Source organism: Spinacia oleracea, chromosome 1 (genome assembly GCF_020520425.1).
Source record: "Spinacia oleracea cultivar Varoflay chromosome 1, BTI_SOV_V1, whole genome shotgun sequence".
Classification (NCBI taxonomy): Eukaryota; Viridiplantae; Streptophyta; class Magnoliopsida; order Caryophyllales; family Amaranthaceae; genus Spinacia; species Spinacia oleracea.
In genome coordinates, this window is record NC_079487.1 from 106385160 (window position 1) to 106400177 (window position 15018).

The 15018-nt window shown below is 34.0% G+C and overlaps 1 protein-coding gene across 2 annotated transcripts; it reads left to right on the plus strand.

The window, feature by feature from the left end:
- Nucleotides 1–8788: 8788 nt before the first annotated feature.
- Nucleotides 8789–11105, plus strand: LOC130466100 (uncharacterized). Of its 2 annotated transcripts, XM_056834822.1 has the most exons (3): nt 8789–9089; nt 9184–10199; nt 10529–11105. In XM_056834822.1, the coding sequence occupies exons 2-3, from the start codon at nt 9299–9301 to the stop codon at nt 10537–10539; spliced, it is 912 nt and encodes a 303-aa protein (XP_056690800.1). In that variant the 5' UTR covers nt 8789–9089; nt 9184–9298; the 3' UTR covers nt 10540–11105. The 2 variants fall into 2 exon arrangements, with proteins under 2 accessions (XP_056690800.1, XP_056690801.1); XM_056834823.1 differs by having other exon boundaries at nt 8789–10199.
- Nucleotides 11106–15018: the final 3913 nt, after the last annotated feature.

Below are 15018 nucleotides of genomic sequence, written 5' to 3' on the forward strand. Positions count from 1 at the left end.
AAGCCAAATCCTTTTATTTTTATAAATGGGCTGGGCTTTTAAATTGGTTTAACTATTAATGGATTCATAAAGGGCTGGGTTATGTTTTAAAAAAGATTAATCCTATATTCCTATCACCTTCACTTTCTCATCTCTCTCTCCTCCTTCCTCACCTCCCTTCTGCCTCACTCACCCTATAATTTATGGATTTCATTTCATTTGATTTTTTTATTATTATTATTTCGTTTGGTGTAAATTAAGTTGTGATTAGGAGAGTAAATTTTGCATTTTGCTGTCACGAAATGTCTTGAGGAAATATTTACGAGTGTGATGTTGATGTAAAGCTAGATATTACCTTACTGAATTATGTTTTGAGCAGCATAAACAGAAGAGAAATGGCTGCATTCATGAAGTATATATAATTGTTTTGTAAGTTGGTTATGATTCTCGTTTAGAAATATAGGAATTTGATTTGTTTTAAAAAACAAAGTAAAGCGCAAATTTGAATCGAATTAGAGAATCGAAGACAAGATTGATTACCTGTAGATTGAATTGAACCAAATTGACACTAAGGTTCACGGTTTTAAACGGGCTGGGCTGGACTGGACAGGCTAGACGGGTGTCAACCCGGCCCAGCCATTTTAAAATCTTGTACAATGGGGCTCAACCTGTTCCATTTTACTTCAGCCCTTACCCGACCCGTTGAACAAGTCTAATTTTAACCTATAAAGAAAAATGTCACCACTGTAAGACTCTTTTCTATTGGACTTTTTTCAGATAAAATAAGTTCAGTTAAGTTCAAATAAGTTATACCAAGTATAAGTTTAGTGCATTACTTCTCATGGTTAGAGGAAAACAATTTTCCGTATGAAAGCTTCTCTAATGTCATTTTCAATTAGTTATTTGATGAATGTTGTCCAAAACATCATCAAGGACAAAAGGTGAGAAAATTACTTGTAAAGAAAACATACTGAACACAGAGTTCAACTCTTGGGTAGATAAAAAGTTTAGTAAAGAACAAAAATGTGTCAGTGGGGAGTCGAAATCGGGCCTATTGCTTTGAAGGCAATTTTTTTTTTTTAAAAAGTAAATTAATCCAAGGTTTAAGCCCAAATTCATTTGATGGGGCCCTAATTGGGCTGATAGGACGACAATCAGTTATAATTTGCCAAATGCTAAGGCCCGATTTGGATGTCTATATTTGTAACATCAAATCAAAAGACATGGAAATATTCTCTCATGCCATACAAAGAGTCATCAACATCAATCAACAGCAAAATAAGGTAAAGAAAATAGGATTCTAACATTTATAGACCTTTTTTTTTACCAATTCTTTTCATAGAAAAAAAAAAGTGTGTGACATCACATAAAATGGCAAAAGGTGAACCAAATAAATTCATACAAACCCATAATATCAGGAAAGTAACTTTCACTATTCAAAGTTCAAAAATTAATTTAGGCACATCCACTATGAGAGCACAATTTAGTTTTATCACTTAATTTGCTCTACTCACAATCTCACATACTACCTCCGTTTCTAAAAGTTCTTTACGTTTTGAAAGATGTGTCTAAAGTATAAAAACTTTGACCGTAAATTCTCATTGTTATATACATCAAAAAGTTACATGTAAGATCTTGTCAGATTGGTCTCGGTGTGTATTTTTAGAATATCAAATTTTTATAATTTTTTCACATACGAAATTGGATATATTAGTAGTTAAATATTGCATTGGAGTTCATGCAAATAGTAACTGTAAAGATTTTTTTGAAACGGAGGAAGTACAAGCGTACCAACATCAACAATATAGTGTGCCGAAATAGTTTTCGTTATCTCTCTCTCCTTTTTCCTGTTGTTACCTATTTCTTTCTTTCTTTTATCTTTTATGCCTTTAGGCCATTTCAAGTTTTCAACTTAGCTTAGCTCATATCTTGTCATTTCACCTACAATACAAAATGAGCTTCTTATGTGGGGTTATAATGTTATATAGTTCAATCCTTTCATTTGAATAGTCATAGCTTAGACCATATTCTTCCAAGTATTAAGGATTAATTGAATTTTGAAATTCATATTTGCATTTAAGATTTATGTTTCTTTCCTCCAACCATATTAGTTTACTTGAGATGATGAAATGAGTGTAAGTATGATACTTATCCAACAATGACCCACTTCTTGATAAGCCCAAGTCTTAGAATCGCATGCGTTCATATTATACCTACCACACCGTCCAAAATAGTCATTTTTAAACGTAATAAGCCAAGTAGACTCAAGCTGGTATTACACGCTTCTTAAAAAAACAATAAATTAAAATCCCTCTTTTTTATTACGGAGTACCTCACTTCTAAATCCGATTATTTTTCTAAGATAAAAAAATAAAAATAAAAAATAAAAAGGTGGGTTTGGTATTGGCCATAATGGTCATATGGGGGCATCAATTATTTATGAGCTGGAGTGTAAAGGGGACCCTTGTGAGTGAGTGAGTGTGTGTGTGTGCAGGAAGCTCTTACTAAAACTGTTGAGATTCAGGTCTTGTAAAAACACAAGAGGAAAGAGAAAGAGAGAGAAAGAAAGATGTGAATTGAATTGAAGTGGTGAAGTGGTCCATGAATAAAGAGGTATAGAAGTGGTAATGTGGTCCAAATATTAGGAAAGCAACCTTAGAGAAGATGGTAAGGGTGGCAAAGGAACAAATATCATAATTCATAAGGTGGGCATGCAATTTGCAAATAGGGTTGGGAATGGGATCCATGGATATTAATGTCCACCATTCCCAACTATTTTTAAAGCTTCATTATCAATCACAAAACCATATCCTAAATATCAAAAGTCTTGTTATTTTTTATCCCTTTTAGTAATGCCAAAACTATCATGTTCTTTCATTTAATTCTACTCCTATTATGCTTTGGCTTTTTAGTTTTAACATACCCTTACGACCCCACCTCACTTTAGAAGAATACATAAATCTATCTTGTTCACGGGTATACCTCATTGTGTATTTAGAGATAGGTGTATCTGAAGGTTCGCTCAAATGAGAAAAACTAATCAAACTACCAAATAAACATCACCGGGTACACGACACCTACCTCTTGGTACACTCGAGAACAAGGAGGAGGTTAAAGTTCGTACATGTTGATCAATTGAGAGTCAAATTACATCAATTTTAAATCGAATGATCATGCATGAACAAATACAACTAGATACACAAAAAGAAAACTAATGATGTCTTGATCTAGTGATTAAGATTGATGGGTCTCATTGTTTGTGTACATATAGAAATGATCGCACCTAGTGATTAAGATTTATAAGTCATAAATTAAAAACCTTCCTCCGGAATAAGTTATTCATTTGTTGTTTAAATTTTTCATTTCATAATTAATTTCAATAGGAGGATCTAAGGGAAAATAGACAAAATGCAGAAGAAAGAATCCGGAGAAACTACGCGAGAAAAGTCAATTATCATACTCCGTAGCATAAAAATTGGGAGCCCACCTTATGGAAATTCCCTTCATGATTGATGAAACTCAAATAAATTTGATAATACCACACCCTTCGTCTTTTATGCGTCGACCTATTATAAAGTACAGACTTCTATTATTATTATTTACTTATGACTTTCTTTCTCAATTTCCAGGCAATTCTAAGTACAAAATTATGGCACTCATTCATAACTATACCATGAAATTATTACTCCCTTGTTATAACAGGAGGTTCATAACCGAGCTGAGGTAAGGGGTTTGGGCCGTTGGGCCGTCGGGCGTGGGCTAGTACCCGAGAATACAAGGTATTAGACTATTAGCTGGGCAAGGAAGTGAGTGATAGAGCATGTGGCATCATAGTTTTTTTTTTAAGGAAAATTAATTCATTAATAAAGAGTCATACGACATTTACAAGAGAAATATAGATCTAATAAATACATGAAAAATTGAATCAAAATTAAAGTTTCCTTCATCAAAACTACGGTCGTTGAATAGATCTTGCACTGTAGAACGTCTTCCGTTTATAGCGCTGGAACATGCAGTCTTTTCAGAGAGGGGGTCTAACGATTTGTTGTAGCCGCGAGGATGATTTCCACTTGATTCATCTGAATGTACTCGAAAAATTGATATCTGTTACGATCTCGCATGCATAAAACTTTACCAACAGATCAATTCTACATAAATCCACTACGAGTGAACGACAAACCAAACAAACTAAAACCAACTCCACCATAGGGAGACTAACGAACAAGGACAAATTCCGCTCATATGGTGAAATTTTATTAAGTTTAAGAAACAATAGATGAATTAATTGAAGACGGGTCGGAAATAGTCTAATTTCATGTGGCATCATAGTTAGTTTACTGTCAGACAATCTTTTACAATAATTTGCATTTCCATAACAATTAAACCGATAAGTTATTATATAACATGGTGTTGTAATTTGTAAGACATGAAACAAAACAACTACAGAGTAGCAAAATATTGTATCCCCTTCAACTTTAAGAAATTTGATAAAGCTATATATTTCGTTGGGTGAAATATGTTGACATAAAGCTTTTATCAACTCATGTTTTCATTGTTTCTTCTCTCTTGTTTGTTTCTTAATACCGTACAATTTCATGTTAACTAAACAATCACAATATTTACATATATAGTTATAACTCAATTGTCGTAGTCTCAAACGAAATAGGATGTTTACATCACTTGTGTTCTTGTCAAAAACCGATGAAAGGGTAAGGTGACTTATGTGAGGCGATCGAATTTCCGCTTTTTTTTTTTTTTTCTTTTTAACATCTTTTCTTCTTAATTTGTCTAATCTCCTTCAGAATTCATAGAGACACTGTTAAGTTGATGGATGAATGAATTATATGGATAAGACGATAGATCACATCATCACATCAAGGTGGGACTATCAAATTGTCACGCGTGATCTATATTTATTCATTCTCTAAAATAAAATGAATTCAATTTATTCATTCCAACCAAATAAGCAATTTCCTTCTTATGTACGCCACCCTCAAGGGAAAACAGGTTTTTTTTTTAAAAATATACTCCCTCCATCCCGGAATACTTGACTTGTTTTCCTTATTGGACCGTCCCTTAATACTTGACCTGTTTCTAAAAATGGAAATATTCTAACAATATTATATTATTTCTCACTCCACCCCTATTAACCCACTTACCCCTACTTCATACAAAAAATAATTAAAAATTCAACCCCTACTCTCCTTCAACCCCACCCCTTTACACATTTCCCACTAACTATATTAAAATAATACCCCACTATCAACTACTCCCTCCGTATTTATTTAAGAGATACACTTGGCAGGGCACGAGTATTAAGAAAAAAAATTGAATGAAATAAAGTAATAAAACAAGTGGGGTTGAGTAGATATTTTAATAAGAAAAACAAGTGGGGACCATGTCATTTTAGGGAGTGGGGGTTGGGGGTGGGGTGTAGATATATTATTTAATTAGATGGTGGGGTTGATAAGTTACTAAAAATGGCAAGTGTATCTCTTAAATAAATACGGCCGGAAAAGGCAAGTGTATCTCTTAAATAAATACAGAGGGAGTACTACCTATTAAATTAAAAAAGTCAATTCAAGTCTCTTAAACTCTGTACCGGTCAAATCGGGTCGAGTATTCCGTGACGGAGGGAGTAAAAGATTGCTTTTTTTGTCTATTTATTATTTGCTCTTAAAATTAGTCCCAAAAATGCCAAAAGTTGGCTATCTTGGGTTCAAAATTATGGAATGAAACCAAGCCTCAAATTTCAAGTCAGAATTGACAGCCAATAATTGATGATGGTATATAGTGTTTTTGTAATCCAACAATGTATTTTTCTCACAATTCATGTGATTGTTCATACCTAACTATATATAGTACTCTCTAATCACTCCTCCTATTCATTTAATGATCAATCATTCTCCAATAGTAATAACTATTCGTTTTTTCTTTTTTACAATGTACTCCCTCCGTCCCGAAATACTTGACCTGTTTTCTTTATCGGGCCGTCCCATAATACTTGACCTGTTTCTAAAAATGGAAATATTCTAACAATATTATATTATTTCTCACTCCACCCCTATTAACCCACCTACCCCCTACTCCATACAAAAAATAATTAAAAATTACACCCCTACTCTCCCCCAACCCCACCTCTTAACCCACCTCCCACTAACTACATTAAAATAATACCCCACTATCAACTACTACCTATTAAATTAAATAAGTCAATTCAAATCCCTTAAACTTTGTGCCGGTCAAACCGGATCGAGTATTCCGGGGCGGAGGGAGTACAATTGAGAGATGTACGGAGTAACCAAATATGTTCTCTTCACTTGAAAATATGGTCTTATGGTCTGGTCTAATGTACTGACCATGTTCATACATTTAATATATAAGCCCTAAGAAAAAATATTTTGTTAAATGGGATTTTGTTACATTCGAAGTAATATGTATTCTCCAAGTGTATAAATTTATGATTTTGTCAATGAGAAACTAACAATATATGACATTAAGAAAAGTTGGTATGAACTTTTCTGGTCAGTTTCTAATAAAAATAAACATGCTAATATAAGTAAATAAAATAGGTGAAGAGAACAATTCATATGTAGTTCTCTTTTGATTGAAACGTACAACTATAATGTTGACTTTTTTTCCCTTTTCCTAACAAGGGCATGCTCCAGCAGATTCATTAAATGGGTTTTCATATTTTTCCTCCTTTTAGAACAATATTTACAATTGTAAATTGAAAGATAAAATCCTTAAACCCTTTATATATGTACGTTAGTCGAGGCCACTCTCCTACTCCCAATTTATGCCTCACTTATTTGTCTAGATTCATATATATGAAATCAATTCATAATTTGAAATTTGGACAATTGATATGTGTAAAAATTGAAAGATATTCGCAATAAAGTTCCAAGGAACCGTTCCCACAAAAATATTCCCTAATCTATCGTCAAAATTACTTCGTATCATTCACTCTTTATACATTATAAATATCTCATGGTGTGTACATAATTAATTATTCCAGCATAAGTGGAAATGAATAAATCACACTTGTGACTTATGTATGTCCCTTTCGAAAGAACAAAACAATTGGAGGTAATTAAATATGCAAGAATTGAAGTTATAAAGGGCATCTAAAGTACGGAGTAAGTGGTAAAGAATAACATGAAAAAAAACAACTAAAAAACAGCAGCAGAAGAAGTGGAGGATGAATTTTGTTACTTTCAAGTTTGTGATCTTTAGCCTTTAGGAATTCGGACATGTCATAATAATTGAAAGGGTTTTTTTTTTAATCTATCTATCACTATGGTTGATATATACTTCTACTTTGATAGTGATGGCCCCCTTTTCAAGATTGATTCTATTTCAAGAAAATGGTCGAATGTTTGTTCGGGATTGATGTGTACAATTATTTAAGGATCTGGATTCCTTATTCTCGTCATCCCCCATATATCACCCTCATCTTGTCAACCATTCTTTTACCCGAGCTCGCCGGAAAATGCTATCGGGATGCCTATCTTGAGATATGATATGACCTACAAAACGAATGTAGTAAGCTATCTTAGATAGTGTTTTCAAGAAACTCTCTCTGTCACTCAAATTAGTTGACTTATATGATTAGAAAGGTAGCGGGTTGATTGTTTAACGTGGTTGTTCAGTATTCATATGTATGTGTAATGACATTATAGGTAAATATTTGCAACTTTGAATGTGAGTTTTAGGACGCCTGATTCCTGATACGGCTCTGAAATTCTCAACAAAGCCCATATGGATGTTGTCGTTGGGTATTTCAGTAATTAAAGGATATTTTATATGAATTATTTGGACGATGAACTTGTAGGTGGCCCGAACACTTATATATTTGGTGTCTAATGTTCTGCATGACATTTCAGGTAAAGTTGTTTACTGCATTGGTGTTATTTGAGTAATATTAAGAGATACGAGTAATAATGCGCGCAATGAAACATTTAAACTAACTAATTAAGACGAGACTTAACATAGCTAGCGCAAAAAATAATTCCAACCACTTATGCATGCACCAAGGATTAGACACTACTATAGCTTAATTTAGTTGGTAATTTGGTCCATTAAATAGCGTTGAAAAAAGCATGATTAAACAAGCGAGAATGCCAAAGTAAAGATGATTTGAAGTTTTGAAAATTCGTGGTCGGTGGTTGACTAACAGTAGCCTAAGCAGTGAGTTTACTTGTAACAAGTTATCGACAAATCAAATACGGAGTATTAAAGTTCAACATTATTACACTAATCATGCAATCAAATTCTAATAATTAGCTACTCATGAATAGTATTCTCTTTGTCTTTTAGTAAGAATTTTAAGGATGTTATATAGTACGGACTACGGAGTAATAAAAAAATTCAAAATTTAAGTCTCAACTTTAAACAATTACGGAGGACTGGAGGAGTTATCGTATGTCGGTATGTTCAATAGAGTATTCGATCAATAGGTTAACTAATTAAAATAGGTTGGGCATAAAACTAAATTAGAAAAATATTGTATAATTATTGTTCCTTTGTATTAGAATTCAATGTAATTAGGACTTTAGAGTCTAATGTCATACTATCTCGGTTTCAAAATGATCTTTACACTTTTTATTTAGTATGTTCATAATATTTTTTATATTGTGCTTTATTCTATTACTATCTATAGGAGAGCTTATATATTTATATTATTAATATTATTTTATTGCTAGTTAGTTACAAGTTTGTTAGAGGTTGGTTAGAGTTAGTTTTACATTGTATATAAAAGCACATTGAGCTTTTCTTTTCCTTCAAGAAATCAGATTATAACATTCTGTTTTCCCTCATTTTCTCTCTCAATATACTGGATTTCTTCTTTTCTTCATGGTATCAGAGCTAAATCTCCTCTGAGATTTAGGTTTCGATTTTTTGATTTCTTCGATTTTGATTGATCGCAAGTATTTTCTGCAAATTGCGAGGTGTTCTGAAAGATTGCTGCGAAATTTCTGGCGATTAATCTCGTGAAATTTCTTGCGCAAGCTTTGAATCTTCAACAAATCAGTGGTGTTTTTGTTGATTCCTGATCGAAATGAATACTGAAGATTCTGAAAACTCAGCTTCTCAGTCAAACAATGGAGGTAATTTTGATCCATATTTTGTTGCTAGCTCGGATAATCCTACTTCCTCTTTAGTTGCTGTAGTGTTCAATGGACTGAATTTTATTCGTTGGAGTAGAAATGTTTGAAGAGCATTAGTGGCTAAAAACAAAGAAGGTTTCATCAATGGTGACATATTGAAACCAGCTGTTAATCATAAAGATTATCCTAAGTGGAAACGAGCTGATTTTATGGTAGTAAGCTGGATATTGAGTTCAATGAATAGTGAACTTGCTGATGATTTTGGATACATAGATAATGATGTGGAGTTATGGAAGGAATTGACTGAGAGGTTTGGACAATCTAATGGTCCCTTGATTTATCAGTTAAAGAAAGAGATAGATAATCTCAATCAAGAAAACCTTACCATAGTTACATATTATGGCAAATTGAAGAAACTTTGGGATGAAATGCAGAACCTAAGAGCTTTTCCTACTTGTACTTGTGGAGCTCTTAATTCCTGCAGCTGTATGTTCTTGAAAAAGGTTGCTGAATTTGAGGAAGAAGATAAAATGATGAAGTTCTTGCTTGGTTTAAATGGAGGTTATGAAGGTACTGTGACTAATGTACTGTCTATGGATCCTCTTCCAACTATTAATCGAGTTTTTGCCATCACTCAGCAAATAGAAAAGCAGAAAGAAATGCACAGTTTGACAACTGAAACTGCTGTTTTGAGTAGTAGTGCTATGGCTGCACAAACTAACAAGGGTGGACAGTTTCAGAAGTTTGGTGTTACTTCTGGAAAGAAGGATTGGAAAGATTTGAAGAAAGAAAAGATGCACAGAGTCTGTACTCACTGCAAAGGAAAGGGACACACAGCAGATCAGTGTTTCAAATTGATTGGTTATCCAGACTGGTATAATTCCATTAAAGCTTCCAAAAATTCTCAGTCGCATGGAGACAGATTTGCTGCAAATGTTCAGACTAATGCAACTGGAGATACTCCTTTGGATGATACAATTGGGGGCACTGGAGGTGTAAGTAGTGAGATGTTAAATGCAATCTGCCAGGAAGTGATGAAAGCAATGAAGGGCAAGCATATGCAGAATGCTGATGCTGCTGGAGCTAATTGTTCCTATGCCAATTATGCAGGTATAATCTCTCACTCTTTCAATTGCACTGTGAATAACTTGCACAATGAGTGTCTTTGGATTATTGATTCTGGTGCATGTGATCATATGCCATATGATGAAAGAATCTTGATAAACAAAAAAGTCATTAGTGTGCCTGTTAAGGTTGGGTTGCCAGATGGAACTCAATTGAGTGTTGATATCATGGGTGATGCATACTTGACTGACAAGTTGTTGCTGAAAAATGTTTTATTGGTAAAGGGTTTCAGACACAATTTATTGTCAATAGGAAGATTGATTGAACAAACTGGTATGAATGTTACATTTAATGGAAATGGATATTGTTTCCAGGACCCCTCTAATGCCATGGTGCTTGGTGCTAGAAAAAGGATACAAGGACTTTATTACTTCCAGTCAAAGGTTAAGAATAAATCTGATTCTGTTTGTCAAAATTCAGATTGCAATGTAGTTGCTAATGCAGTTGAAGGAACTGTAATTGATGTAAATATGACTAGTTTGCCAAATAAGACTGCTACTAGTATTTCTGAATCTAGAATGGAACACAAAGACAGTCTTGATCTATTGCATGCTAGGCTAGGTCATGCATCCTTGTCAAAATTGAAACATATTAATGCTGAATGTTGCAGAAATATTACAGAATACAATTGTGCTATCTGTTGTCATTCAAAGCAACACATATTTTCTTTTTCTGAAAGTGACAGCAGAGCATCTGATTGTTTTGACTTGGTACACTTAGATTTGTGGGGACCCTACAGAGTTAAAAATTTAGATGGGGCATCCTATTTTTTAACTGTGCTAGATGATCATAGCAGAGTTACATGGACCTATTTGTTAAATAACAAATTGCAAGTAGCAAAGATCATTTCTGAGTTTATATCTATGGTTGAAACTCAATTTAAAAAGAGAATTAAAAGGATCAGATCAGACAATGGTACTGAAATTGTCAATCAGTCTTGTTTAGCAACGTTTGCTAGCAAAGGTATTATACATGAGAGGAGTGTACCATATGTTCCTCAACAAAATGGAAGAGTTGAGAGAAAACACAGGAGTCTTCTTGAGATTGCTAGGTCATTAAGATTCCATGATGGTCTTCCAAAGAAGTTTTGGGGAGAGTGTGTGCTCACAGCCACATACTTGCTAAACAAGATACCATCAAAGGTGTTAAATTGGAAAACACCCTTTGAGGTTATGTTCAAAACTCCTGCAGTTTATGATAAACTCAGAGTTTTTGGTTCCCTTTGCTTTGCTCATAATAAAGATGTTAAGAAAGACAAATTTGATTCCAGAACAAGGAGGTGTATATTCCTTGGTTATCCTGCTGGTTTTAAAGATTTCAAGTTATATGATTTGGATAATCATATTGTGTTTGTTTCCAGAGATGTTATTTTTTTTGAGAATGTGTTTCCTTACAAGGCTGAACAATCTACTTCTACTTCAGCTTCTTGTCCTGTTTCTATAGTGCAATTTGGCACTAATGCTCAAACTCATATAGACAAATCTGTTACACCAGCTTATTCTCCAAATCACACTTTCTCACTTGATTCTTCTTCTTCTTCTGACTCAGATTCAAACACAAATCATAATTTGACTTCAGAAACTTTCTTATCTTCTCCTCATATTTCCTCTCATATTTCTTCTTCTCCTGATTCTTCAAGTTCTTCTCTCCCTATATCTCCCAATCTCTCTATTCAATCTGATCACAATGATTCTTTATCTATTTCTTCTTCTCATGTTTCACCCACAACTCTTATTCCTGAGATTGTTGTTAAACATCCACCTAGACAAATTAAGTCTTCTACTGTTTTAAAGGATTTTGTTGGTGGATATATTCCTCATAGGGATACTGTTGCATCTTCTAGCAGTGAATCTCTATATTTTTCTGTGAACTCTTGTTCTCCTGACATTGGGAGTGATGATTCTTGGCTTTTAGCTATGGCACTTGACAGTTTTGATATTTGGGAATCTTTGGCATTTTCTGTGTTGCCTTCTGTCAATGATCCCAAATTCTACAGTCAAGCAAAGGATAATGATAATTGGGTACAAGCAATGAACAAAGAATTAGGTGCTCTTGAGAGCAATTACACATGAGAACTTACTCAATTACCCCAAGGGAAGAAAGCTATAGGTTCAAAATGGGTTTACAGAACCAAACTTAATCCTGATTACACCATTGATAGATACAAAGCAAGGTTGGTTGCTATTGGCTATCAGCAGGTTGAAGGGAGAGATTTCACCCAAACTTTTTCACCTGTAGCTAAATTAGCCACTGTGAGGATAGTTATTGCACTTGCTGTTGTCAAAGGTTGGGATTTATTTCAATTGGATGTGAACAATGCATTCTTGCATGGGTTCATTGATGAAGAAGTTTACATGAAGCCTCCTCCTGGTTACACCAAAGCTCAATCAGGTGAAGTTTGCAAACTGAAAAGATCCATTTATGGTCTGAAACAGGCTTCTAGACAGTGGAACAAAGAATTGAGCAAATTTTTGAAGACTTTGCAGTTTGAACAGTCCAAACAGGACTACTCTTTGTTCACTAGAACACTAGATGGGGAGTTTCTGGTGATTCTTGTCTATGTGGATGACATTCTAATTACTGGTACTTCTGTTTCTCAAATAGAGCATGTTAAGTGTTTACTTGATCAGGCTTTTACAATTAAAGACCTTGGGTTTTTGCCTTACTTTCTTGGCATAGAGGTTCACAGAAATTCCAAAGGTATCTTTCTATCCCAGAGAAAATATATCAATGATATTCTCAAAGATTCTGATATGGAAGACTGTAATGCTGCTTCTGCTCCTTTACCTTGTGGTTTGAAACTTTCTGTTAATGAGGGAGAGTTACTAGATGATCCCAATGTTTATAGAAGATTAGTTGGCAGGCTTTTGTACTTGGGAATCACAAGGCCAGATGTTTCTTATAGTGTGCAGCATCTCAGTCAGTTTGTTACTGCACCAAGGGTTCCACATTTGAGAGCTGCTCTTCATGTTCTCAAATATCTCAAAGGAACTATGGATAATGGACTTTGGTACTCAGCTGATTCTAGTCTACATCTATCTGCATACAGTGATGCTGATTGGAGTTCTTGTCAGTTTAGTAGCAGATCACTTAGTGCTTATGCAGTTTTTCTTGGCAACAATTTAATCTCTTGGAAAACCAAGAAGCAGCGCACTGTAAGCAAGTCTTCTGCTGAAGCTGAATACAGAAGTATGTCAGCTACTGCTAGTGAACTTGTATGGATTCAGGGTCTGCTTGAGGATCTTCATGTGATCATTCCCTTGCCTGTTATTATGCATTGTGACAATACTTCAGCAGAACATCTGGCTCAGAATCCTATGTTCCATGACAAAACTAAACATCTGAAAAGAGAAATGCATTATGTTCGTGAGCAAGTTGACAGTGGATTCATCAAGACTGCTCATGTCTCTAGCATCAACCAACTTGCTGATATTCTAACCAAACCTCTTGCTTCTTCTCAGCATCGTGTTCTATCTTCCAAGCTTGGTCTTATATCCAAAGTCCAGCTTGAAGGGGGAGTATAGGAGAGCTTATATATTTATATTATTAATATTATTTTATTGCTAGTTAGTTACAAGTTTGTTAGAGGTTGGTTAGAGTTAGTTTTACATTGTATATAAAAGCACATTGAGCTTTTCTTTTCCTTCAAGAAATCAGATTATAACATTCTGTTTTCCCTCATTTTCTCTCTCAATATAGTGGATTTCTTCTTTTCTTCACTATCTAATCCACTTATCTCACAACATTTACAACTTTTCACTCACTTTCTCTTATTTTATTCTTTTTTTTTCTTACACACATTCACCTTTTTAGTTTTTACACATTTATATTTTATTATATTTATTCACATTTTTACACACTTTCTATTTTGTCTTAATATTTTGTGCAAATAGTAACCGCAAAGATTATATTGAAAATGAGGAAGTAAATCCTAGAAGGACAAGCAATTAGTTCTGTAGTTACGTTAGTTATCCTAGTACTAGCTAGTTTGGTTAGGAATTTATGTACTATAAATATGTGGTACATGTTGAGGAAATATTCAAGATTGATTGAGTCGGTTAGTCAATTTAACACACCTTCACTTCAAATATAAGTAAAAATGGTATTTATGTCGTCCATATATAAAACAACCCAATTAATATATACTCCACCTCGTGAGTTGGGGTGAACAAATTTTATAATGGGATTGTTGGATTAAGATTTGTTATCTAGTGACCAGAATCAACATTTTGACCCCAAAATTTTTAAGGAATATGGTCCAGTGGTTCGAGTCGGGTCAATTTACATAATTGTAGTTTTATATTCAAACTTCTAATATAAAAGGCATCTAAAATACTACTGAGTACTTTGTACGGAGTAACTTAGTACAAATATTGTGGAAATTGCCCAAGGGTGGTTTAGGTCAAAGATGAACAATATTGAGACATGTCGTTACTCGTTAGTACTTGACCATGAAGTAATGGACATATATAATTAATGCGGTGGATTGATCGATAATTAGAATTTTCATGTTGCAAAATCGTATTCGTTGCATACATTGGTAGCACACATATTGCTAATTTTCTTAGGACTAGCTGGCACTAGGCCCCTATGATCGAGGTCCCAAAATCAAGTATGCCATTAATAATTAAGACGACGTTAATGAGTGACTACTCACTAGGATTTATTTGTACAAGTTACGTGTACCACGTGTTGATTTTTTTATGTGTATACATACTAATAACTTCAATGATTTTTCTGCGTGGTTGTGATTTACTACTCATTTCGATCATCAATTTTATATATTATCATGTCTACCAATTAC

What these genes read in the sequence shown, in the direction of transcription:
- LOC130466100 (XM_056834823.1), top strand. Translation starts at nt 9,299, where the DNA reads ATGGTAGTAAGCTGGATATTGAGTTCAATGAATAGTGAACTTGCTGAT.